Source organism: Oncorhynchus gorbuscha, linkage group LG13 (genome assembly GCF_021184085.1).
Source record: "Oncorhynchus gorbuscha isolate QuinsamMale2020 ecotype Even-year linkage group LG13, OgorEven_v1.0, whole genome shotgun sequence".
In the NCBI taxonomy this organism is placed as follows: domain Eukaryota; kingdom Metazoa; phylum Chordata; class Actinopteri; order Salmoniformes; family Salmonidae; genus Oncorhynchus; species Oncorhynchus gorbuscha.
Genome location: NC_060185.1, coordinates 5,524,899 through 5,551,291, shown reverse-complemented (window position 1 = coordinate 5,551,291; position 26,393 = coordinate 5,524,899). Strand labels below are relative to the sequence as shown.

Sequence of the window (26,393 nt, the reverse complement as noted above, 5' to 3'; positions counted from 1 at the left end):
TAGGGTTAGACTGGGTTACTGTTAGGATTAGACTGAGTTACTGTTAGGATTAGACTGGGTTACTGTTAGGATTAGACTGGGTTACTGTTAGTATTAGACTGGGTTACTGTTAGGGTTAGACTGGGTTACTGTTAGGGCTAGACTGGGCTAGACTGGGTTACTGTTAGGGTTAGACTGGGTTACTGTTAGGGTTAGACTGGGTTACTGTTAGGGTTAGACTGGGCTAGACTGGGTTACTGTTAGGGTTAGACTGGGTTACTGTTAGGATTAGACTGGGTTAGACTGGGTTACTGTTAGGGTTATACTGGGTTACTGTTAGGATTAGACTGGGTTACTGTTAGGATTAGACTGGGTTACTGTTAGGATTAGACTGGGTTACTGTTAGGGTTAGACTGGGTTACTGTTAGGATTAGACTGGGTTACTGTTAGTATTAGACTGGGTTACTGTTAGGATTAGACTGGGCTAGACTGGGTTACTGTTAGGGTTAGACTGGGTTACTGTTAGGGTTAGACTGGGTTACTGTTAGGGCTGGACTCGGTTACTGTTAGGGCTAGACTGGGTTAGACTGGGTTACTGTTAGGGTTAGACTGGGTTACTGTTAGGGTTAGACTGGGTTACTGTTAGGGCTGGACTGGGTTACTGTTAGGGCTAGACTGGGTTAGACTGGGTTACTGTTAGGGCTAGACTGGGTTACTGTTAGGGCTGGACTGGGTTACTGTTATGTTTAGACTGGGTTACTGTTAGGGCTGGACTGGGTTACTGTTAGGGCTAGACTGGGTTACTGTTAGGGCTAGACTGGGTTACTGTTAGGGCTAGACTGGGTTACTGTTTGGGTTGGACTGGGCTAGACTGGGTTACTGTTAGGATTAGACTGGGTTACTGTTAGGGTTAGACTGGGTTACTGTTAGGATTAGACTGGGTTACTGTTAGGATTAGACTGGGTTACTGTTAGGATTAGACTGGATTACTGTTAGGGTTAGACTGGGCTAGACTGGGTTACTGTTAGGGTTAGACTGGGTTACTGTTAGGGTTAGACTGGGTTACTGTTAGGGCTGGACTGGGTTACTGTTAGGGCTAGACTGGGTTAGACTGGGTTACTGTTAGGGTGAGTCTGGGTTACTGTTTGGGTTACACTGGGCTAGACTGGGTTACTGTTATGATTAGACTGGGTTACTGTTAGGGCTGGACTGGGTTACTGTTATGATTAGACTGGGTTACTGTTAGGGCTGGACTGGGTTACTGTTAGGGCTAGACTGGGTTACTGTTAGGGCTAGACTGGGTTACTGTTAGGGCTAGACTGGGTTACTGTTAGGGCTAGACTGGGTTACTGTTAGGGCTAGACTGGGTTACTGTTAGGGCTAGACTGGGTTACTGTTAGGGCTAGACTGGGTTACTGTTTGGGTTAGACTGGGCTAGACTGGGTTACTGTTAGGGTTAGACTGGGTTACTGTTTGGGTTAGACTGGGCTAGACTGGGTTACTGTTTGGGTTAGACTGGGCTAGACTGGGTTACTGTTAGGGCTAGACTGGGTTACTGTTAGGGCTAGACTGGGTTAGACTGGGTTACTGTAGGGTTAGACTGGGTTACTGTTAGGGCTAGACTGGGTTACTGTTAGGGTTAGACTGGGCTAGACTGGGTTACTGTTAGGGTTAGACTGGGTTACTGTTAGGATTAGACTGGGTTAGACTGGGTTACTGTTAGGGTTATACTGGGTTACTGTTAGGATTAGACTGGGTTACTGTTAGGATTAGACTGGGTTACTGTTAGGGCTAGACTGGGCTAGACTGGGTTACTGTTAGGGTTAGACTGGGTTACTGTTAGGGTTAGACTGGGTTACTGTTAGGGTTAGACTGGGCTAGACTGGGTTACTGTTAGGATTAGACTGGGTTAGACTGGGTTACTGTTAGGGTTATACTGGGTTACTGTTAGGATTAGACTGGGTTACTGTTAGGATTAGACTGGGTTACTGTTAGGATTAGACTGGGTTACTGTTAGGATTAGACTGGGTTACTGTTAGGGTTATACTGGGTTACTGTTAGGATTAGACTGGGTTACTGTTAGGATTAGACTGGGTTACTGTTAGGATTAGACTGGGTTACTGTTAGGGTTAGACTGGGTTACTGTTAGGATTAGACTGGGTTACTGTTAGGATTAGACTGGGTTACTGTTAGGATTAGACTGGGCTAGACTGGGTTACTGTTAGGGTTAGACTGGGTTACTGTTAGGGTTAGACTGGGTTACTGTTAGGGCTGGACTCGGTTACTGTTAGGGCTAGACTGGGTTAGACTGGGTTACTGTTAGGGTTAGACTGGGTTACTGTTAGGGTTAGACTGGGTTACTGTTAGGGCTGGACTGGGTTACTGTTAGGGCTAGACTGGGTTAGACTGGGTTACTGTTAGGGCTAGACTGGGTTACTGTTAGGGCTGGACTGGGTTACTGTTATGTTTAGACTGGGTTACTGTTAGGGCTGGACTGGGTTACTGTTAGGGCTAGACTGGGTTACTGTTAGGGTTAGACTGGGTTACTGTTTGGGTTAGACTGGGTTAGACTGGGTTACTGTTAGGGCTAGTCTGGGTTACTGTTTGGGTTACACTGGGCTAGACTGGGTTACTGTTATGATTAGACTGGGTTACTGTTATGATTAGACTGGGTTACTGTTAGGGCTGGACTGGGTTACTGTTATGATTAGACTGGGTTACTGTTAGGGCTAGACTGGGTTACTGTTAGGGCTAGACTGGGTTACTGTTAGGGCTAGACTGGGTTACTGTTAGGGCTAGACTGGGTTACTGTTAGGGCTAGACTGGGTTACTGTTAGGGCTAGACTGGGTTACTGTTTGGGTTAGACTGGGCTAGACTGGGTTACTGTTTGGGTTAGACTGGGCTAGACTGGGTTACTGTTTGGGTTAGACTGGGCTAGACTGGGTTACTGTTAGGGCTAGACTGGGTTACTGTTAGGGCTAGACTGGGTTAGACTGGGTTACTGTAGGGTTAGACTGGGTTACTGTTAGGGCTAGACTGGGTTACTGTTAGGGTTAGACTGGGCTAGACTGGGTTACTGTTAGGGTTAGACTGGGTTACTGTTAGGATTAGACTGGGTTAGACTGGGTTACTGTTAGGGTTATACTGGGTTACTGTTAGGATTAGACTGGGTTACTGTTAGGATTAGACTGGGTTACTGTTAGGGCTAGACTGGGCTAGACTGGGTTACTGTTAGGGTTAGACTGGGTTACTGTTAGGGTTAGACTGGGCTAGACTGGGTTACTGTTAGGATTAGACTGGGTTAGACTGGGTTACTGTTAGGGTTATACTGGGTTACTGTTAGGATTAGACTGGGTTACTGTTAGGATTAGACTGGGTTACTGTTAGGATTAGACTGGGTTACTGTTAGGATTAGACTGGGTTACTGTTAGGGTTATACTGGGTTACTGTTAGGATTAGACTGGGTTACTGTTAGGATTAGACTGGGTTACTGTTAGGATTAGACTGGGTTACTGTTAGGGTTAGACTGGGTTACTGTTAGGATTAGACTGGGTTACTGTTAGGATTAGACTGGGTTACTGTTAGGATTAGACTGGGCTAGACTGGGTTACTGTTAGGGTTAGACTGGGTTACTGTTAGGGTTAGACTGGGTTACTGTTAGGGCTGGACTCGGTTACTGTTAGGGCTAGACTGGGTTAGACTGGGTTACTGTTAGGGTTAGACTGGGTTACTGTTAGGGTTAGACTGGGTTACTGTTAGGGCTGGACTGGGTTACTGTTAGGGCTAGACTGGGTTAGACTGGGTTACTGTTAGGGCTAGACTGGGTTACTGTTAGGGCTGGACTGGGTTACTGTTATGTTTAGACTGGGTTACTGTTAGGGCTGGACTGGGTTACTGTTAGGGCTAGACTGGGTTACTGTTAGGGTTAGACTGGGTTACTGTTTGGGTTAGACTGGGTTAGACTGGGTTACTGTTAGGGCTAGACTGGGTTACTGTTAGGGCTAGACTGGGTTACTGTTAGGGCTAGACTGGGTTACTGTTTGGGTTGGACTGGGCTAGACTGGGTTACTGTTAGGATTAGACTGGGTTACTGTTAGGGTTAGACTGGGTTACTGTTAGGATTAGACTGGGTTACTGTTAGGATTAGACTGGGTTACTGTTAGGATTAGACTGGATTACTGTTAGGGTTAGACTGGGCTAGACTGGGTTACTGTTAGGGTTAGACTGGGTTACTGTTAGGGTTAGACTGGGTTACTGTTAGGGCTGGACTGGGTTACTGTTAGGGCTAGACTGGGTTACTGTTAGGGTGAGTCTGGGTTACTGTTTGGGTTACACTGGGCTAGACTGGGTTACTGTTATGATTAGACTGGGTTACTGTTAGGGCTGGACTGGGTTACTATTATGATTAGACTGGGTTACTGCTAGGGCTGGACTGGGTTACTGTTAGGGCTAGACTGGGTTACTGTTAGGGCTAGACTGGGTTACTGTTAGGGCTAGACTGGGTTACTGTTAGGGCTAGACTGGGTTACTGTTAGGGCTAGACTGGGTTACTGTTAGGGCTAGACTGGGTTACTGTTTGGGTTAGACTGGGCTAGACTGGGTTACTGTTAGGGTTAGACTGGGTTACTGTTTGGGTTAGACTGGGCTAGACTGGGTTACTGTTTGGGTTAGACTGGGCTAGACTGGGTTACTGTTAGGGCTAGACTGGGTTACTGTTAGGGCTAGACTGGGTTAGACTGGGTTACTGTAGGGTTAGACTGGGTTACTGTTAGGGCTAGACTGGGTTACTGTTAGGGCTAGACTGGGTTAGACTGGGTTACTGTAGGGTTAGACTGGGTTACTGTTAATGTTCTGTTCTGTTATAATCTCCACCCGGCACAGCCAGAAGAGGACTGGCCACCCCTCATAGCCTGGTTCCTCTCTAGGTTTCTTCCTAGGTTTTGGCCTTTCTAGGGAGTTTTTCCTAGCCACCGTGCTTCTACACCTGCATTACTTGCTGTTTGGGGTTTTAGGCTGGGTTTCTGTACAGCACTTTGAGATATCAGCTGATGTAAGAATGGCTTTTATAAATCCATTTGATTTGATTGTTATAAAGAACAGTGTCTTCCAGAAGTCATTGTGTTTACCAGAGTATACACTTAATCTAATACCATGACGATGTGCCTCTCAACTTGCCGTGGTTCAGTACCAGTTTGAATGGTAAAACTCCTCTTTGAATGCACAGTTTGTTCTAATTATACACAGTACCTTCACAGTAGATTCACAGTACCTTCACAATCGATTCACAGTACCTTCACAGTAGATTCACAGTACCTTCACAATCGATTCACAGTATCTTCACAGTAGATTCACAGTAGATTCACAGTACATTCACAGTACTTTCACAGAAGATTCACAGTACCTTCACAGTAGATAGTTGTCCCATAGAATAACTGTAAAAAGCATAAGCTGACAAACACCTGAAAACCTGTTTTGTAGAAGTGCTGACTAAGTGTGAGTAACCTGTATAAAAAGAGAGAAATATCACACTGTATATGGTAGGTTAGGATTAGCCATTCAACATAGACTGTGTGACTTTATTTAAAGTTTTTACAGAACACCAAGGACTCTACATTCTCAAATAACTGTGACCTGCTCAACAACTGTCGGTAATTTCCTTCAACAGCTACAACAACAACAACAACAACAACAAAAGGTATATTTTATACACAAAAGAAAGTGACATTCAGACTTTAAAGATAATGTTTAAACATAAGGTTCCATTTTGGGATGCCAACCAAAGTGCAGGCATTGGTGGAGGAAACAGAGGGATCAGCCAATCAGACGTCTCCAAACTTCTGCATCATCGCCTTACGGCTGAGCTCATAGGCCAAGAAGAGAGCTCCGTTGGCAGGGAAGGTTCTGATCATGGTGGGGGTGAGGCCTGAGTAGAGAGGAGCCACTCCTATGGGAAGAACAGAAATATAGAGGAAGACAGGTTCTGTTTATAATTTTATTTTCATTTGCTCACATTGTATATAGACTTGTTTATACTGTATTATTGACTGTATGTTTGTTTTACTCCATGTGTAACTCTGTGTCGTTGTATCTGTCGAACTGCTTTGCTTTATCTTGGTCCAGGTCGCAATTGTAAATGAGAACTTGTTCTCAACTTGCCTACCTGGTTAAATAAAGAATAAATAAATAAAAATAATACTTAATTTCACTGAAAATATAAACTGTTGAACACAGTGAACCAATGGGGTAAAGTGCACAAGTTAAAATACTTTAAAGTACTACTTAAGTCATTTTTTTATCTGTACTTTACTATTTATATTTTTGACAACTTACTTCACTAAATTCCTATAGAAAATAATGTACCTTTTACTCCATACATTTTCCCTGACACCCAAAAGTACTCGTTACATTTTGAATTCTTAGCAGGACAGGAAGATCGTCCAATTCACTTACTTACTGTATCAAGAGAACATCCCTGGTCATCCCTACTGCCTCTGATCTGGAGGACTCACTAAACAGAGAACATCCCTGGTCATCCCTACTGCCTCTGATCTGGAGGACTCACTAAACAGAGAACATCCCTGGTCATCCCTACTGCCTCTGATCTGGAGGACTCACTAAACAGAGAACATCCCTGGTCATCCCTACTGCCTCTGATCTGGAGGACTCACTAAACAGAGAACATCCCTGGTCATCCCTACTGCCTCTGATCTGGAGGACTCACTAAACAGAGAACATCCCTGGTCATCCCTACTGCCTCTGATCTGGAGGACTCACTAAACAGAGAACATCCCTGGTCATCCCCTGCCTCTGATCTGGAGGACTCACTAAACAGAGAACATCTGGTCATCCCTACTGCCTCTGATCTGGAGGACTCACTAAACAGAGAACATCCCTGGTCATCCCTACTGCCTCTGATCTGGAGGACTCACTAAACAGAGAACATCCCTGGTCATCCCTACTGCCTCTGATCTGGAGGACTCACTAAACAGAGAACATCCCTGGTCATCCCTACTGCCTCTGATCTGGAGGACTCACTAAACAGAGAACATCCCTGGTCATCCCTACTGCCTCTGATCTGGAGGACTCACTAAACAGAGAACATCCCTGGTCATCCCTACTGCCTCTGATCTGGAGGACTCACTAAACAGAGAACATCCCTGGTCATCCCTACTGCCTCTGATCTGGAGGACTCACTAAACACAGGCTTCGTTTGTAAAGATGTCTGAGTGTTGGAGTGTTGGAGCGTGCCTCTGGCTATCCATCATTTTTTAAAAATGTAAATGGTGCTGTCTGGTTTGCTTAATTCTAAGGAATTTTAAATGATTGATACTTAAGTAGATTTTAAACAAAATACATTTAGACTTTTACTCACGTAGTATTTCACCGGGTGACTTTCCCTTTTACTCGAGTCATTTTCTATTAAGGTATCTTTACTTTTACTCAAGTATGATAATTGGGGTACTTTTTCCACCACTGCAGTGAACTGGAAGAGCTACTCCAGCTCACTGTGTACAGTATACCCATTTCCATTCACATATATAGTAGTACTATAGTTCAGCTATTATGCAGTATCTATTGTATCACTTTCTTCCCTCACCTTCAGTGCGTATGATCCCCATCAAGGTATTGATGAAGCCTTGCTGTCTGCCTGCTAGGGAGTGGACCTGGATCCTGGACTTCACACAGTCTATGGGATAGACCACCAGCCACAGGCACGCTCCCCCAAACCCACCACTGAACATCAGAGGGACAACGCCTAGAGAGGAGAGGGGAGGAGAGGAGAGGAGAGGAGAGGAGAGGAGAGGGAGAGGAGAGGAGAGGAGAGGGGAGGAGAGGAGAGGAGAGGGGAGGGGAGGGCAGGGGAGAGGAGGGGAGGGAGAGGAGAGGGGAGAGAGGAGGGGAGGAGAGATTATGAGAGGGGAGGAGAGATGATGAGAGGAGAGGGAGGAGATGATGAGAAGGGGAGGAGAGATGATGAGAAGAGAGGGGAGAGGAGAGAAGAGATGATGAGAGGAGAGAGGAGGAGAGATGATGAGGGGAGAGGAGAGAAGAGATGATGAGAGGAGAGAGGAGGAGAGATGATGAGAGGAGAGGGGAGGAGAGATGATGAGAGGAGAGGGGAGGAGAGATGATGAGAGGAGAGGGGAGGAGAGATGATGAGAGGAGAGGGGAGGAGAGATGATGAGAGGAGAGATGAGAGGAGAGAAGAGATGATGAGAGGAGAGATGAGAGGGAGAGAAGAGATGATGAGAGGAGAGAGGAGAGGGGAGGAGAGAGGAGAGGGGAGGAGAAGAGAGGAGAGGAGAAGAGATGATGAGAGGAGAGGAGAAGAGATGATGAGAGGAGAGGGGAGGAGAGGAGAGGAGAAATGGGGAGGGGAGGGGAGGAGAGATGGGGGGGGAGGAGATGAGGAGAGGAGAGGAGAGATGATGGGAAGAGAGGAGAGGGAGGAGAGATGATGAGAGGAGAGGGGAGGAGAGATGATGAGAGGAGAGGGGAGGAGAGATGATGAGAAGAGAGGGGAGGAGAGAGGGGAGAGGAGAGAAGAGATGATGAGAGGAGAGAGGAGGAGAGATGATGAGAGGAGAGAGGAGAGGGGAGGAGAGATGATGAGAGGAGAGGGGAGGAGAGATGATGAGAGGAGAGGGGAGGAGAGATGATGAGAGCAGAGGAGAGGAGATATGAGGAGAGGGAGGGGAGAGAGGAGAGGAGAGGAGATAAGAGGTGATGAGAGAGAGAGAGAGGGTAGAGGAGGAGAGGAGAGATGATGAGAAGAGAGGGGAGGAGAGATGATGAGAAGAGAGGGGAGGAGAGATGATGAGAGATGATGAGAGGAGAGAGGAGGAGAGATGATGAGAGGAGAGGGGAGGAGAGATGATGAGAAGAGGGGGAGGAGATGATGAGAAGAGAGGGGAGGGAGAGAAGAGAAGAGATGATGAGAGGAGAGAGGAGGAGAGATGATGAGAGGAGAGGGAGGAGAGATGATGAGAGGAGAGGGGAGGAGAGATGATGAGAGGAGAGGGGAGGAGAGATGATGAGAGGAGAGGGGAGGAGAGATGATGAGAGCAGAGGAGAGGAGATGAGGAGAGGAGAGGGAGGAGAGGAGAGGGAGGAGAGAGGTGATGAGAGGAGAGAGAGGGTAGGAGAGGAGAGGAGAGATGATGAGAAGAGAGGGGAGGAGAGATGATGAGAAGAGAGGGGAGGAGAGATGATGAGAAGAGAGGGGAGAGGAGAGAAGAGAAGAGATGATGAGAGGAGAGAGGAGGAGAGATGATGAGAGGAGAGGGGAGGAGAGATGATGAGAAGAGAGGGGAGGAGAGATGATGAGAAGAGAGGGGAGAGGAGAGAAGAGAAGAGATGATGCGAGGAGAGAGGAGGAGAGATGATGAGAGGAGAGGGGAGGAGAGATGATGAGAGGAGAGGGGAGGAGAGATGATGAGAGGAGAGGGGAGGAGAGATGATGAGAGCAGAGGAGAGGAGATATGAGGAGAGGAGAGGAGAGGAGATAAGAGGTGATGAGAGGAGAGAGAGGAGAGGAGAGGAGAAGAGGGGAGAGAGGAGGAGAGATTATGAGAGGGGAGGAGAGATGATGAGAGGAGAGGGGAGGAGAGATGATGAGAACAGAGGGGAGAGGAGAGAAGAGATGATGAGAGGAGAGAGGAGGAGAGATGATGAGAGGAGAGGGGAGGAGAGATGATGAGAGGAGGAGAGATGATGAGAGGAGAGGGGAGGAGAGATGATGAGAGGAGAGATGATGAGAGGAGAGGGGAGGAGAGATGATGAGAGGAGAGGGGAGGAGAGATGATGAGAGGAGGAGAGATGATGAGGGGAGAGGAGAGGAGAGGAGAGGGGAGGAGAGATGATGAGGGGAGAGGGGAGGAGAGATGATGAGAGGAGAGGAGAGAGGGGAGGAGAGATGATGAGAGGAGAGATGATGAGAAGAGATGGAGATGAGAGGGGAGGGGAGGAGCCATTTGGAACACAGTAATTACTCAAATAGTTGCATTGCAAAACTTGAATGAATACATAGATACAACAGGTGTTCATGATTTCACCATCATACCTATGCCATCCTTTTCGGTGTTCAGATGCTGAGCAAATGTCGTGCGACAGAGCTCGTAGGCTCCGAAGAAGCAGAAATACCCGGGCACCTCCCTGACGATGGTTGTAGTCAAACCCTGGTAGAACCCAAGAGGACCGTCCTTCCTCAACACAGTCCGAACCACGGACCACACCGAACTGGACCCAGGGAGACACAACACAGATATTGGAGGTATGAATCCCACTCACTGCCTTGCAGGTATCTTACCGGAGGCCTCCATCTCATGTATCAAAAGTATTTATAAAGCCCCCCCCCCCCCATGCAGATGTAGAAGCACGGTATTATAGCATCTTCTCTTACCTCTTCTGCCCTGCGGTTATCTTACCGGAGGCCTCCATCTCATGCATGGCCTGCAGACGACACTTGACCAGCTCTGTGGGACAGAGAGCCAGGGAGGAGAAGATGGAGGCTAGGGAGCCTGAACATGCCTTCTGGAGGTCACTAAGGAGAGGACCAGGGACCGGTGGTGAGGAATGAAGGAGGAGAACCATAGCAGAGGGAACATCTTTTTGCAGTAAATTGGCAAAGAACACAACATCCTAACCTCTGGTTACTGGTACACAACTGATATTTAAAGGTCATGTGACACAACTGATATTTAAAGGTCATGTGACACAACTGATATTTAAAGGTCATGTGACACAACTGATATTTAAAGGTCATGTGACACAACTGATATTTAAAGGTCATGTGACACAACTGATATTTAAAGGTCATGTGACACAACTGATATTTAAAGGTCATGTGACACAACTGATATTTAAAGGTCATGTGACACAACTGATATTTAAAGGTCATGTGACACAACTGATATTTAAAGGTCATGTGACACAACTGATATTTAAAGGTCATGTGACACAACTGATATTTAAAGGTCATGTGACACAACTGATATTTAAAGGTCATGTGACACAACTGATATTTAAAGGTCATGTGACACAACTGATATTTAAAGGTCATGTGACACAACTGATATTTAAAGGTCATGTGACACAACTGATATTTAAAGGTCATGTGACACAACTGATATTTAAAGGTCATGTGACACAACTGATATTTAAAGGTCATGTGACACAACTGATATTTAAAGGTCATGTGACACAACTGATATTTAAAGGTCATGTGACACAACTGATATTTAAAGGTCATGTGACACAACTGATATTTAAAGGTCATGTGACACAACTGATATTTAAAGGTCATGTGACACAACTGATATTTAAAGGTCATGTGACACAACTGATATTTAAAGGTCATGTGACACAACTGATATTTAAAGGTCATGTGACACAACTGATATTTAAAGGTCATGTGACACAACTGATATTTAAAGGTCATGTGACACAACTGATATTTAAGGTCATGTGACACAACTGATATTTAAAGGTCATGTGACACAACTGATATTTAAAGGTCATGTGACACAACTGATATTTAAAGGTCATGTGACACAACTGATATTTAAAGGTCATGTGACACAACTGATATTTAAAGGTCATGTGACACAACTGATATTTAAAGGTCATGTGACACAACTGATATTTAAAGGTCATGTGACACAACTGATATTTAAAGGTCATGTGACACAACTGATATTTAAAGGTCATGTGACACAACTGATATTTAAAGGTCATGTGACACAACTGATATTTAAAGGTCATGTGACACAACTGATATTTAAAGGTCATGTGACACAACTGATATTTAAAGGTCATGTGACACAACTGATATTTAAAGGTCATGTGACACAACTGATATTTAAAGGTCATGTGACACAACTGATATTTAAAGGTCATGTGACACAACTGATATTTAAAGGTCATGTGACACAACTGATATTTAAAGGTCATATGACACAACTGATATTTAAAGGTCATATGAAAGACTTGGAAAGATCATTGTTGAATAACATGCATATACAATTATCTGCTTGGACAGAATTATAGTATTATACACAATACACACTTCATAAGACCCTGAAGAAAGACCCTGTAGAAAGACCCTGAAGAAAGACCCTGAAGACCCTGAAGAAAGACCCTGTTGAAAGACCGTCTAGAAAGACCCTGTAGAAAGACCCTGAAGAAAGACCCTGAAGAAAGACCCTGAAGAAAGACCCTGTTGAAAGACCTGAAGAAAGACCCTGTTGAAAGACCCTGAAGAAAGACCCTGTAGAAAGACCCTGAAGAAAGACCCTGAAGACCCTGAAGAAAGACCCTGAAGAAAGACCCTGTAGAAAGACCCTGTAGAAAGACCCTGAAGAAAGACCCTGAAGAAAGGCCCTGTAGAAAGGCCCTGTAGAAAGACCCTGTAGAAAGACCCTGAAGAAAGGCCCTGTAGAAAGACCCTGAAGAAAGACCCTGAAGACCCTGTAGAAAGACCCTGAAGAAAGACCCTGTAGAAAGACCCTGTAGAAAGAAGACCCTGAAGAAAGACCCTGTAGAAAGACCCTGTAGAAAGACCCTGTAGAAAGAGCCTAACAATGCAAAAGCTTGTCTTTGTGGTCCTACATGGCAGTCCTACCTGAGTTCTACGGCTCGGTCCATCCCAGTGATTCGCCGCAACACGTCCTGACAGAAACCATAGCTCATGAAAAGGACAGCGTTCTCTGCGATGTTGGCTATGAGGGCTGGGGTGGCTCCCTGGTACAGCCCTCTCAGACCCATCTGTCTACAGACCCGTCAGGTATCATTGACAGGAAACACAGGTATTCCGATTCAGAAACTCTTGGAGGATAATGGAAGTTGGAAAACTTGGAAAAATACATTTTTATTACTTCAAACAGATCGTTATGTTGTGTTAGCCTTCATCAAGATAAACTATATATACAGCAGTATGTGGACACCTCTTCAAATTAGATGATTTGGCTATTTCAGTCACACCTGTTGCTGACAGGTGTATAAAAATCATGCAATCTCCATAGACAAACATTGGCAGTAGAATGGCCCATACTGAAGAGATCAGTGACTTTCAATGTGGCAAGGTTATAGGATACCACCTTTCCAACAAGTCAGTTCGTAAAATTTCCGCCCTGCTAGAGATGCCCCCGGTGAGCTGTAAGTGCTGTTATTATGAAGTGGAAACGTCTAGGAGCAACAACGGCTCAGCCACGAAGTGGTAGGCCACACAAGCTCACAGAACGGGAGTGGTGAGTGCTGAAGCGCGTACAAATCCTCTGTCCTCGGTTGCAACACTCACTAACGAGTTCCAAACAAGAAACCTCAGAACTGTTTGTCGGGAGCTTCTTCCGTGGCCGAGCAGCCGCACACAAGCCTTAGATCACCATGCCCAATGACAAGCGTCGGCTGGAGTGGTGTAAAGCTCGCCGCCATTGGACTCCAGAGCAGTGGATCCGCGTTATGTGGAAATCGTAATGCTACAGCATACAATAACATTCTAGACGATTCTGTGCTTCCAACTGTGTGGGGAAGGCCCTTCATCTTTCAGCATGACAATGCACCGTGCCTAATCACCCCCAACATCAGTGTTCCCGACCTCACTAATGCTCTTGTGGCTGAATGGAAGCAAGTCCCCACAGCAATGTTCCAACATCTAGTGGAAAGCCTTCCCAGAAGAGTAAAGGCTATTATAGCAGCTAATGGGGGATCAACTCCATATTAATGCCCATGATTCTGGAATGAGATGTTGGACGAGCAGGTGACCACATACTTTTGGTCATGTAGTGTATGTACAGTATATACAGTTTTATTTTTATTTTTATTTCACCTTTATTTAACCAGGTAGGCTAGTTGAGAACAAGTTCTCATTTGCAACTGCGACCTGGCCAAGATAAAGCATAGCAGTGTGAACAGACAACACAGAGTTACACATGGAGTAAACAATTAACAAGTCAATAACACAGTAGAAAAAAAGGTGAGTCTATATACAATGCAAAAGGCATGAGGAGATAGTGGAAACATTACAATATTGCAGATTAACACTGGAGTGATAAATGATCAGATGATCATGTACAGGTGGAGATATTGGTGTGCAAAAGAGCAGAAAAGTAAATAAATAAAAACTGTGGGGATGAGGTAGGTGAAAATAGGTGGGCTATTTACCAATAGATTATGTACAGCTGCAGCGATCGGTTAACTGCTCAGATAGCTGATGTTTGAAGTTGGTGAGGGAGATAAAAGTCTCCAACTTCAGCGATTTTTGCAATTCGTTCCAGTCACAGGCAGCAGAGTACTGGAACGAAAGGCGGCCGAATGAGGTGCTGGCTTTAGGGATGATCAGTGAGATACACCTGCTGGAGCGCGTGCTACGGATAGGTGTTGCCATCGTGACCAGTGAACTGAGATAAGGCGGAGCTTTGCCTAGCATGGACTTGTAGATGACCTGGAGCCAGTGGGTCTGGCGACGAATATGTAGCGAGGGCCAGCCGACTAGAGCATACAAGTCGCAGTGGTGGGTAGTATAAGGTGCTTTAGTGACAAAACGGATGGCACTGTGATAAACTGCATCCAGTTTGCTGAGTAGAGTGTTGGAAGCGATTTTGTAGATGACATTGCCGAAGTCGAGGATCGGTAGGATAGTCAGTTTTACTAGGGTAAGCTTGGCAGCGTGAGGGAAGGAGGCTTTGTTGCGGAATAGAAAGCCGACTCTTGATTTGATTTTCGATTGGAGATGTTTGATATGGGTCTGGAAGGAGAGTTTGCAGTCTAGCCAGACACCTAGGTACTTATAGGTGTCCACATATTCAAGGTCGGAACCATCCAGTGTGGTGATGCTAGTCGGGCATGCGGGTGCAGGCAGCGATCGGTTGAAAAGCATGCATTTGGTTTTACTAGCGTTTAAGAGCAGTTGGAGGCCACGGAAGGAGTGTTGTATGGCATTGAAGTTCGTTTGGAGGTTAGATAGCACAGTGTCCAATGACGGGCCGAAAGTATATAGAATGGTGTCGTCTGCGTAGAGGTGGATCAGGGAATCGCCCGCAGCAAGAGCAACATCATTGATATATACAGAGAAAAGAGTCGGCCCGAGAATTGAACCCTGTGGCACCCCCATAGAGACTGCCAGAGGACCGGACAGCATGCCCTCCGATTTGACACACTGAACTCTGTCTGCAAAGTAATTGGTGAACCAGGCAAGGCAGTCATCCGAAAAACCGAGGCTACTGAGTCTGCCGATAAGAATCTGGTGATTGACAGAGTCGAAAGCCTTGGCAAGGTCGATGAAGACGGCTGCACAGTACTGTCTTTTATCGATGGCGGTTATGATGTCGTTTAGTACCTTGAGTGTGGCTGAGGTGCACCCGTGACCGGCTCTGAAACCAGATTGCATAGAGGAGAAGGTACGGTGGGATTCGAGATGGTCAGTGACCTGTTTGTTGACTTGGCTTTCGAAGACCTTAGATAGGCAGGGCAGAATGGATAGAGCATGGCACTTGTAATGCCAGGGTAGTGGGTTCGATCCCCGGGACCACCCATACGTAGAATGTATGCACGCATGACTGTAAGTCGCTTTGGATAAAAGCGTCTGCTAAATGGCATATATTATTATTATTATATAGGTCTGTAACAGTTTGGGTCCAGGGTGTCTCCCCCTTTGAAGAGGGGGATGACTGCAGCAGCTTTCCAATCCTTGGGGATCTCAGACGATAAGAAAGAGAGGTTGAACAGGCTGGTAATAGGGGTTGCGACAATGGCGGCGGATAGTTTCAGAAATAGAGGGTCCAGATTGTCAAGCCCAGCTGATTTATACGGGTCCAGGTTTTGCAGCTCTTTCAGAACATCTGTTATCTGGATTTGGGTAAAGGAGAACCTGGAGAGGCTTGGGCGAGGAGCTGTGGGGGGGGCCGGCGCTGTTGGCCGAGGTAGGAGTGGCCAGGCGGAAGGCATGGCCAGCCGTTGAGAAATGCTTGTTGAAGTTTTCGATAATCATGGATTTGTCGGTGGTGACCGTGTTCCCTAGCCTCAGTGTAGTGGGCAGCTGGGAGGAGGTGCTCTTGTTCTCCATGGACTTCACAGTGTCCCAGAACTTTTTGGAGTTGGAGCTACAGGATGCAAACTTCTGCCTGAAGAAGCTGGCCTTAGCTTTCCTGACTGACTGCGTGTATTGGTTCCTGACTTTCCTGAACAGTTGCATATCGCGGGGACTGTTCGATGCTATTGCAGTCCGCCACAGGATGTTTTTGTGCTGGTCGAGGGCAGTCAGGTCTGGAGTGAACCAAGGGCTGTATCTGTTCTTAGTTCTGCATTTTTTGAACGGAGCATGCTTATCTAAAATGGTGAGGAAGTTACTCTTAAAGAATGACCATGCATCCTCAACTGACGGGATGAGGTCAATGTCCTTCCAGGATACCCGGGCCAGGTCGATTAGAAAGGCCTGCTCACAGAAGTGTTTTAGGGAGCGTTTGAGAGTGATGAGGGGTGGTCGTTTGACTGCGGCACCGTAGCGGATACAGGCAATGAGGCAGTGGTCGCTGAGATCCTGGTTGAAGACAGCGGAGGTGTATTTGGAGGGCCAGTTGGTCAGGATGACGTCTATGAGGTGCCCTTGCTTACAGAGTTAGGGTTGTACCTGGTGGGTTCCTTGATGATTTGTGTGAGATTGAGGACATCTAGCTTAGATTGTAGGACTGCCGGGGTGTTAAGCATATCCCAGTTTAGGTCACCTAACAGAACAAACTCTGAAGCTAGATGGGGGGCAATCAATTCACAAATGGTGTCCAGGGCACAGCTGGGAGCTGAGGGGGGTCGGTAGCAGGCGGCAACAGTGAGAGACTTATTTCTGGAGAGAGTAATTTTCAGAATTAGTAGTTCGAACTGTTTGGGTATGGACCTGGAAAGTATGACATTACTTTGCAGGCTATCTCTGCAGTAGACTGCAACTCCTCCCCCTTTGGCAGTTCTATCTTGACGGAAGATGTTATAGTTGGGTATGGAAATATCTGAATTTTTGGTGGCCTTCCTGAGCCAGGATTCAGACACGGCAAGGACATCAGGGTTAGCAGAGTGTGCTAAAGCAGTGAGTAAAACAAACTTAGGGAGGAGGCTTCTGATGTTGACATGCATGAAACCAAGGCTTTTTCGATCACAGAAGTCAACAAATGAGGGTGCCTGGGGACATGCAGGGCCTGGGTTTACCTCCACATCACCCGCGGAACAGAGAAGGAGTAGTATGAGGGTGCGGCTAAGGGCTATCAAAACTGGTCGCCTAGAGCGTTGGGGGCAGAGATGTTTGGACACACAAGCTGTTCATCAAGGCAAAGGGTGTCTACTTTGAAGAAATATATTTAGATTTGTTTTACCACTTTTTTCTGGTTACTACATGATTCCATATGTGTTATTTCATAGTTTTGATGTCTTCACTATTATTCTACAATGTAGAATATAGTACAAATAAAGAATAAACCCTGGAATGAGCAGGTATGTCCAAACTTTTGACTGGTACTGTATTTATATGAAAGGTAACTACACAGGATTCAGGAATAATACTACTGTAAATACACAGGATTCTGGAATAATACTACTGTAAATACACAGGATTCAGGAATAATACTACTGTAAATACACAGAATTCCGGAATAATACTACTGTAAATACACAGGATTCAGGAATAATACTACTGTAAATACACAGGATTCAGGAATAATACTACTGTAACTACACAGGATTCAGGAATAATACTACTGTAAATACACAGGATTCAGGAATAATACTACTGTAAATACACAGGATTCAGGAATAATACCACTGTAAATACACAGGAGTCAGGAATAATACTACTGTAAATACACAGGATTCAGGAATAATACTACTGTAAATACACAGGATTCAGGAATAATACTACTGTAACTACACAGGATTCAGGAATAATACTACTGTAAATACACAGGATTCAGGAATAATACTACTGTAAATACACAGGATTCAGGAATAATACCACTGTAAATACACAGGAGTCAGGAATAATACTACTGTAAATACACATGATTCTGGAATAATACTACTGTAAATACACAGGATTCAGGAACAATACTACTGTAAATACACAGGATTCAGGAATAATACTACTGTAAATACACAGGATTCAGGAATAATACTACTGCAAATACACAGGATTCAGGAATAATACTACTGTAAATACACAGGATTCAGGAATAATACCACTGTAAATACACAGGATTCAGGAATAATACTACTGTAAATACACAGGATTCAGGAATAATACTACTGTAAATACACAGGATTCAGGAATAGTACTACTGTAAATACACAGGATTCAGGAATAATACTACTGTAAATACACAGGATTTGTCACGCCCTGGTCGAAGTATGTATGTTTGTCTTCATTTATTTGGTCAGGCCAGGGTGTGACATGGGTTTATTTTGTGGTGTGTTTTTGTATTGGGGCTTTAGTAGGTATTGGGATTGTGGCTGACAGGTTTCAGGAAAGTCTATGGTTGCCAGGCGGTTCTTAATCAGAGACAGGTGATTCTCGTTGTCTCTGATTGGGAACCATATTTAGGCAGCCATATTCTTTCAGTGTTTCATGGGTGATTGTTCCTGTCTTTGTGTTTGTTTTCACCAGACAGGCTGTTTAGGTTTTCACGTTCCGTTTGTTGTTTTGTATATTTGGTTATTTCATGAATAGTTCATTTTTTCATTAAAGAACATGAGTAACCACCACTCTTCATTTTGGTCCGATCCTTGTTCCACCTCTTCGTCAGAGGAGGAGATAGAAGAAAGCCGTTACAGGATTCCGGAATAATACTACTGTAAATACACAGGATTCAGGAATAATACTACTGTAAATACACAGGATTCCGGAATAATACTACTGTAAATACACATGATTCAGGAATAATACTACTGTAAATACACAGGATTCAGGAATAATACTACTGTAAATACACAGGATTCAGGAATAATACTACTGTAAATACACAGGATTCTGGAATAATACTACTGTAAATACACAGGATTCAGGAATAATACTACTGTAAATACACAGGATTCAGGAATAATACTACTGTAAATACACAGGATTCAGGAATAATACTACTGTAAATACACAGGATTCAGGAATAACACTACTGTAAATACACAGGATTCCAGAATAATACTACTGTAATTACACAGGATTCAGGAATAATACTACTGTAAATACACAGGATTCAGGAATAATACTACCGTAAATACACAGGATTCAGGAATAATACTACTGTAAATACACAGGATTCCGGAATAATACTACTGTAAATACACAGGATTCAGGAATAATACTACTGTAAATACACAGGATTCAGGAATAATACTACTGTAAATACACAGGATTCAGGAATAATACTACTGTAAATACACAGGATTCAGGAATAATACTACTGTAAATACACAGGATTCAGGAATAATACTACTGTAAATACACAGGATTCAGGAATAACACTACTGTAAATACACAGGATTCCAGAATAATACTACTGTGGCATACACAGGATTCAGGAATAATACTACTGTAAATACACAGGATTCAGGAATAATACTACTGTAAATACACGGAATAATACTACTGGATTCAGGAATAATACTACTGTAAATACACAGGATTCCGGAATAATACTACTGTAAATACACAGGATTCCGGAATAATACTACTGTAAATACACAGGATTCAGGAATAATACTACTGTAAATACACAGGATTCAGGAATAATACTACTGTAATTACACAGGATTCAGGAATAATACTACTGTAAATACACAGGATTAAGGAATAATACTACTGTAAATACACAGGATTCCGGAATAATACTACTGTAAAGTGTTTACCTGTAGGTGGCCATGAAACAGTGGAGGAAGCCTCGGTACATGGAAGGGAAGGTCTGCATCTTCACCTTGGCTGTGTCGAACGGCTGGCCACTGAACACACAGGCTGTCCCACCTAAAGACAACATGGGCGGAGGGAGAAGATGGAGAGGAGACCGATGAGGAGGAGAGGAGGGAGAAGATGGAGAGGAGACCGATGAGGAGGAGGGAGAAGATGGAGAGGAGACCGATGAGGAGGAGAGGAGGGAGAAGATGGAGAAGAGACCGATGAGGAGGAGGGAGAAGATGGAGAGGAGACCGATGAGGAGGGAGAAGAGGGAGAAGATGGAGAGGAGACCGATGAGGAGGAGGGAGAAGATGGAGAGGAGACCGATGAGGAGGAGAGGAGGGAGAAGATGGAGAGGAGACCGATGAGGAGGAGGGAGAAGATGGAGAGGAGACCGATGAGGAGGAGAGGAGGAGAAGATGGAGAGGAGACCGATGAGGAGGGAGGAGAAGATGGAGAGGAGACCGATGAGGAGGAGAGGAGGGAGAAGATGGAGAGGAGACCGAGGAGGAGGAGGGAGAAGATGGAGAGGAGACCGATGAGGAGGAGAGGAGAAGATGGAGATGAGCCCGATGAGGAGGAGAGGAGGGAGAAGATGGAGAGGAGACCGATGAGGAGGGAGAAGATGGAGAGGAGACCGATGAGGAGGGAGAAGATGGAGAGGAGACCGAGGAGGAGGAGGGAGGGGGAAGATGGAGAGGAGACCGATGAGGTCAAATCAAATCAAATCAAATGTTATTTGTCACATACACATGGTTAGCAGATGTTAAATGCAAGTGTAGCGAAATGCTTGTGCTTCTAGTTCCGACAATGCAGTGATAACCAACAAGTAATCTAACTAACAATTCCAAAACTACTGTCTTATACACAGTGTAAGGAGATAAGGAACATTTACATAAGGATATATGAATGAGTGATGGTACAGAGCAGCATACAGTAGATGGTATCGAGTACAGTATATACATATGAGATGAGTGTGTAGACAAAGTAAACAAAGTGGCATAGTTAAAGTGGCTAGTGATACATGTGTTACATAAGGATGCAGTCGATGATGTAGAGTACAGTATATACATATGCATATGAGATTAATAATGTAGGGTAAGTAACATTGTATAAGGTAGCATTGTTTAAAGTGGCTAGTGATATATTTACATCATTTCCCATCAATTCCCATTATTAAAATGGCTGGAGTTGGGTCAGTGTCAATGACAGTGTGGAGAGGAGGGAGAAGATGGAGAGGGTTTGAAACACAGCTACTGGGTGTACCTAGGTACAGATTTCAGATCAGAGGAGGGGAGGAGGGAGATGGAGAGGAGACCGAGGAGGGAGGGAGATGAAGAGGAGGAGGGAGATGGAGAGGAGGGAGATGGAGAAGAGACAGATGAGGAGGGAGTGGAGAGGAGACCGAGGAGGAGGGAGGGAGATGAAGAGGATGAGGGAGATGGAGAGGAGACCGAGGAGGAGGAGGGAGGGAGATGGAGAGGAGACCGAGGAGGAGGAGGGAGGGAGATAGAGAGGAGGAGGATTGGGAGGGAGGGAGATGGAAAGGAGACCGAGGAGGAGGAGGGAGGGAGATGGAGAGGAGACTGAGGAGGAGGGAGATGGAGGGGAAACATATGAGGAGGGAGATGGAGAGGAGACAGAGGAGGAGGGAGAAGGAGGGAGATGGAGAGGAGACATTGGAGGAGGGGAGGAAGAGGAGAGGAGGAGGGAGATGAAGAGACATGGAGAGGAGACAGAGGAGGAGAGGAGGAGGAGGGACATGGAGAGGAGACTGAGGAGGAGAGGAGGAGGAGGGACATGGAGAGGAGACAGAGGAGGAGAGGAGGAGGAGGGACATGGAGAGGAGACAGAGGAGGAGAGGAGGAGGAGGGACATGGAGAGGAGACTGAGGAGGAGGGAGATGGAGGGGAGACATATGAGGAGGGAGATGGAGAAGAGACAGATGAGGAGGAGGAGGGACATGGAGAGGAGACCGAGGAGGAGGAGGGAGGGAGGGAGATGGAGAGGAGACAGAGGAGGAGGAGTGATATGAAGAGGAGACAGAGGAGACAGAGGAGGGATATGGAGAGGAGACAGAGGAGGAGGAGGGACATGGAGAGGAGACAGAGGAGGAGGAGGGACATGGAGAGGAGACAGAGGAGGAGGAGGGACATGGAGAGGAGACAGAGGAGGAGACAGGGACATGGAGAGGATACAGAGGAGGAGGAGGGACATGGAGAGGAGACAGAGGAGGAGGAGGGACTTGGAGAGGATACAGAGGAGGAGGTGGGACATGGAGAGGAGACAGAGGAAGAGGAGGGACATGGAGAGGAGACAGAGGAGGAGGAGGGACATGGAGAGGAGACAGAGGAGGAGGAGGGACATGGAGAGGAGACAGAGGAGGAGGAGGGACATGGAGAGGAGACAGAGGAGGAGGAGGGACATGGAGAGGAGACAGAGGAGGAGGAGTGACATGGAGAGGAGACAGAGGAGGAGGGACATGGAGAGGAGACAGAGGAGGAGGGACATGGGTGCCACACATTGTTAGGCGGGATCCTTATTGTTGCCAGCCTGCCACACATTGTTAGGCGGGATCCTTATTGTTGCCAGCGTGCCACACATTGTTAGGGGGGATCCTTATTGTTGCCAGCGTGCCACACATTGTTAGGGGGGATCCTTATTGTTGCCAGCCTGCCACACATTGTTAGGCGGGATCCTTATTGTTGCCAGCGTGCCACACATTGTTAGGCGGGATCCTTATTGTTGCCAGCGTGCCACACATTGTTAGGGGGGATCCTTATTGTTGCCAGCGTGCCACACATTGTTAGGGGGGATCCTTATTGTTGCCAGCGTGCCACACATTGTTAGGGGGGATCCTTATTGTTGCCAGCCTGTTCCACCAAGAGCCCTATAGACCCTGGTCTAAAATAGTGCACTACCCTATGGAACCTGGCTAAAAGTAGTGCACGAGAGGGAAGAGGGTGCACGTTGGGAGGTAATCTAGATGTAGACCTACCTATCGCTCCAGCTGAGAGGTCTATGATGGCCTGGACCACTGGATGAGGTGCCATGATGATGATGATGATGATGATGATGATGCTAAACCTTCACCACTGGTTATAGAAGAACAAAACCACCCACAGTAAACATAACATTAATATTATGTTAGTAATATTCTACTGTCCGTGTGCGTTTTATCAAAAACTACAAGCCTACATGACAGTCATCATGTGATAGTATCACCATTACTGTGTGTAACTACCATCTATAAATACCATAACACAGGGATGGGGGGTAACACAGGGATGGGGGGTAACGCAGGGATGGGGGGTAACACAGGGATGGGGGGGGGTAACACAGGGATGGGGGGGTAACACAGGGATGGGGGGTAACACAGGGATGGGGGGTAACACAGGGATGGGGGGGGTAACACAGGGATGGGGGGTAACACAGGGACACAGGGGGGGTAACACAGGGATGGGGGGGGTAACACGGGGATGGGGGGGTAACGCAGGGATGGGGGGGTAACACAGGGATGGGAGGGGTAACACAGGGATGGGGGGGTAACACAGGGGGGGGTAACACAGGGATGGGGGGGTAACACAGGGATGGGGGGGGTAACACAGGGATGGGGGGGGGATAACACAGGGATGGATGGGGATGGGGGGGATGGGGGGGGTAACACGGGGATGGGGGTAACACAGGGATGGGGAGGGGTAACACAGGGATGGGGGGGTAACACAGGGATGGGGGGGGGTAACGCAGGGATGGGGAGGGGTAACACAGGGATGGGGGCGGGGGTAACACAGGGATGGGGGGGGGGTAACACGGGGATGGGGAGGGGTAACACAGGGATGGGGGGTAACACAGGGATGGGGGGGGTAACACAGGGATGGGGGGGTAACACAGGGATGGGGCGGGGTAACACGGGGATGGGGAGGGGTAACACAGGGATGGGGGGTAACACAGGGATGGGGGGGGTAACACAGGGATGGGGGGGGGGTAACACGGGGATGGGGAGGGGTAACACAGGGATGGGGGGGGTAACACAGGGATGGGGGGGGGGTAACACAGGGATGGGGGCGGGGGTAACACAGGGATGGGGGGGGGGTAACACAGGGATGGGGGGGGGTAACACGGGGATGGGGGGGGTAACACGGGGATGGGGAGGGGTAACACAGGGATGGGGGGTAACACAGGGACACGGGGGGGGGGGTAACACAGGGATGGGGGGTAACACAGGGATGGGGGGGGGTAACACAGGGATGGGGGGGGTAACACAGGGATGGGGGGTGGGTAACACGGGGATGGGGGGGGGGGTAACACAGGGATGGGGGTGGGTAACACGGGGATGGGGGGTAACACGGGGATGGGGAGGGGTAACACAGGGATGGGGGGGGTAACACAGGGATGGGGGGGGTAACACAGGGATGGGGGGGTAACACAGGGATGGGAGGGGTAAGTAACACAGGGATGGGGGGGGGTAACACAGGGATGGGGGTAACACAGGGATGGGGGGGTAACACAGGGATGCACAGGGATGGGGGGGGGTAACACAGGGATGGGGGGTAACACAGGGATGCGGGGGTAACACAGGGATGGGGGTAACACAGGGATGGGGGGTAACACAGGGATGGGGGTAACACAGGGATGGGGGGTAACACAGGGATGCGGGGTAACACAGGGATGGGGGGGTAACACAGGGATGGGGGGGTAACACAGGGATGGGGGGGGGGGTAACACAGGGATGGGGGGGTAACACAGGGATGGGGGGTAACACAGGGATGGGGGGTAACACAGGGATGGGGGGTAACACAGGGGGGGGTAACACAGGGATGGGGGGGGTAACACGGGGATGGGGGGGGGGTAACACAGGGATGGGGGGGTCGCTCTGGATAAGAGCGTCTGCTAAATGACTTAAATGTAAATGTAAATGTAAATGGCTACATGTAATCTGATACCTTTTTATTTTTAATGTAATCAGATTACAGATACTTTAGAAAAACTAGATGATTACTTCTTTGATTACTTTAAAAAATCAGAAACGATGTTTTTCGAGAAAGAAAATACATTATGACACTTTTAATTTACATTCAATTGACCAATGGTAAAAAAAAAAATACATGTTTTTAAAAGGTGTAAGTTTAAGTTTGTTCCGCCTGAGCAGAGATCACTATGGTGACACGCCAAATGTTGTTTACTTCTACGGTTCTTAAACAACGTACTGATTACGTTACTGAGTTTGGGCAATCCAAAAGTTACGCAACTAATTAACATTTTGGAAAGGTAACTAATAACGATAACGGATTGCATTTAGGAAAGTAACTAACCAAACAAACCCTGTCCATATCATAGCCATATATGTTAATCACAGGCTGAGTATTATGTTTGAATCGAGGTTTACCAAGTATCCGTGACAGTCTGTTTCTGCTTTGTCAATGTTGTCTGTGTAGAGTTGTTGTAGTTACAAAAGACTGTCTACATCCAGATTAAAGCGGAAGACAATTTATCACATACCGTTCACGATTGCATCATGAAATATACAATTTTTCGTGTCCAGAATAACATGCATTATTGCCGGGAAAATCCTGAAATATGTCACTTGACCTGAGAATTGGATGTGATAAAGTTGGAAGTTAAATCCACATTCCTTCACAGACGCGCGACGCCAAATCCACTCAGGCTCAATTCCGTTCAGACAATCGCGGAGGTTCCTTGCCAGCGTCTAAACAGTTAACGCTCCTTCACGTCTTCTTCCTGGTTTAGTTATTATGTCACGAACGAGTCTTCACCTGCGTTGGAACGCTGTCGCCCATGTAGTGCGCAAAGGCGCTCTAATGTGCACTGACTGACGCATGGCCCAGGAATACAATTTTAAACTTTTACATCTGTGAAAGAAGTGCGAGACGTTCGGCTATAATGAAACATATGACTGTGTGTGTGTGTACCTGATTTGTACGGGAATTAAGCCTACATTGACACAAGCTCCTGAGTGGCGTAGCGGTCTGAGTGGCACTGCATCTCAGTGCTTGAGGCGTCACTACAGACCCTGGTTCGATTCCAGGCTGTATCACAACCGGCCGTGATTGGGAGTCCCATAGGCCAGCGAACAATTGGCCCAGTGTAGTCCGGGTTATGGTTTGGCCGGGGTATGCCATCATTCATTTAACTGACTTGCCTAGTTGCCTAGTTAAATAAAGGATAAATTAAAAATACAACCGTGGTAGTACCTGCAAATGGCCAAAAGATGTTAGCACAGGCAAAGAGTCGGCCTGGAGTGTGGGCTGTTTTCGCTGGTTGACAGTATTGTCCAATGAGTGTATGTTGTCAAGAGTTGGATTGGAGCAGCCTCAGGGGCAGATCCGCTGGCAGAGTCCTCTATATAACCCTCACCATGACAACCTAGTACTTTTCATTCCGAAGCCCTAACTAAATCATCCAGGTTAAAATTGTACACTTACAAAATCTCAAAGTAACTTCTGTTCTTCCTCATTCTCCTCCTCCTCATCATTA

General features: G+C 46.6%; 1 protein-coding gene across 5 annotated transcripts; it reads right to left on the bottom strand.

Moving 5' to 3' along the window:
* Positions 1 to 5,522: 5,522 nt before the first annotated feature.
* Positions 5,523 to 26,360, bottom strand: slc25a15a (solute carrier family 25 member 15a). Of its 5 annotated transcripts, XM_046293620.1 has the most exons (10): positions 25,488 to 25,640; positions 25,285 to 25,358; positions 22,897 to 22,993; positions 19,856 to 19,967; positions 12,603 to 12,749; positions 10,383 to 10,523; positions 10,044 to 10,219; positions 7,578 to 7,736; positions 6,042 to 6,140; positions 5,523 to 5,924 (listed from the first exon to the last, which is right to left on the bottom strand). In XM_046293620.1, exons 3-10 carry the CDS (start codon positions 22,949 to 22,951, stop codon positions 5,800 to 5,802), a joined length of 1,014 nt encoding a protein of 337 aa, XP_046149576.1. In that variant the 5' UTR covers positions 22,952 to 22,993; positions 25,285 to 25,358; positions 25,488 to 25,640; the 3' UTR covers positions 5,523 to 5,799. The 5 variants fall into 5 exon arrangements, with proteins under 5 accessions (XP_046149576.1, XP_046149577.1, XP_046149575.1 ...); XM_046293621.1 differs by lacking the exons at positions 25,285 to 25,358; positions 25,488 to 25,640 and adding an exon at positions 26,342 to 26,360; XM_046293619.1 differs by lacking the exon at positions 25,285 to 25,358 and having other exon boundaries at positions 25,488 to 25,646.
* Between the last annotated feature and the right edge of the window lie 33 nt (positions 26,361 to 26,393).

Coding starts and splice junctions, on each gene's coding strand:
- slc25a15a (XM_046293621.1), bottom strand. CDS start 22,951: ATGGCACCTCATCCAGTGGTCCAGGCCATCATAGACCTCTCAGCTGGA. Junction 7,737..10,043: donor CACCGAAAAGGATGGCATAG/GTATGATGGTGA, acceptor TCTCCTCTCTAG/GCGTTGTCCCTCTGATGTTC. Junction 6,141..7,577: donor GGGGATCATACGCACTGAAG/GTGAGGGAAGAA, acceptor TTATTTAACCAG/GTAGGCAAGTTGAGAACAAG.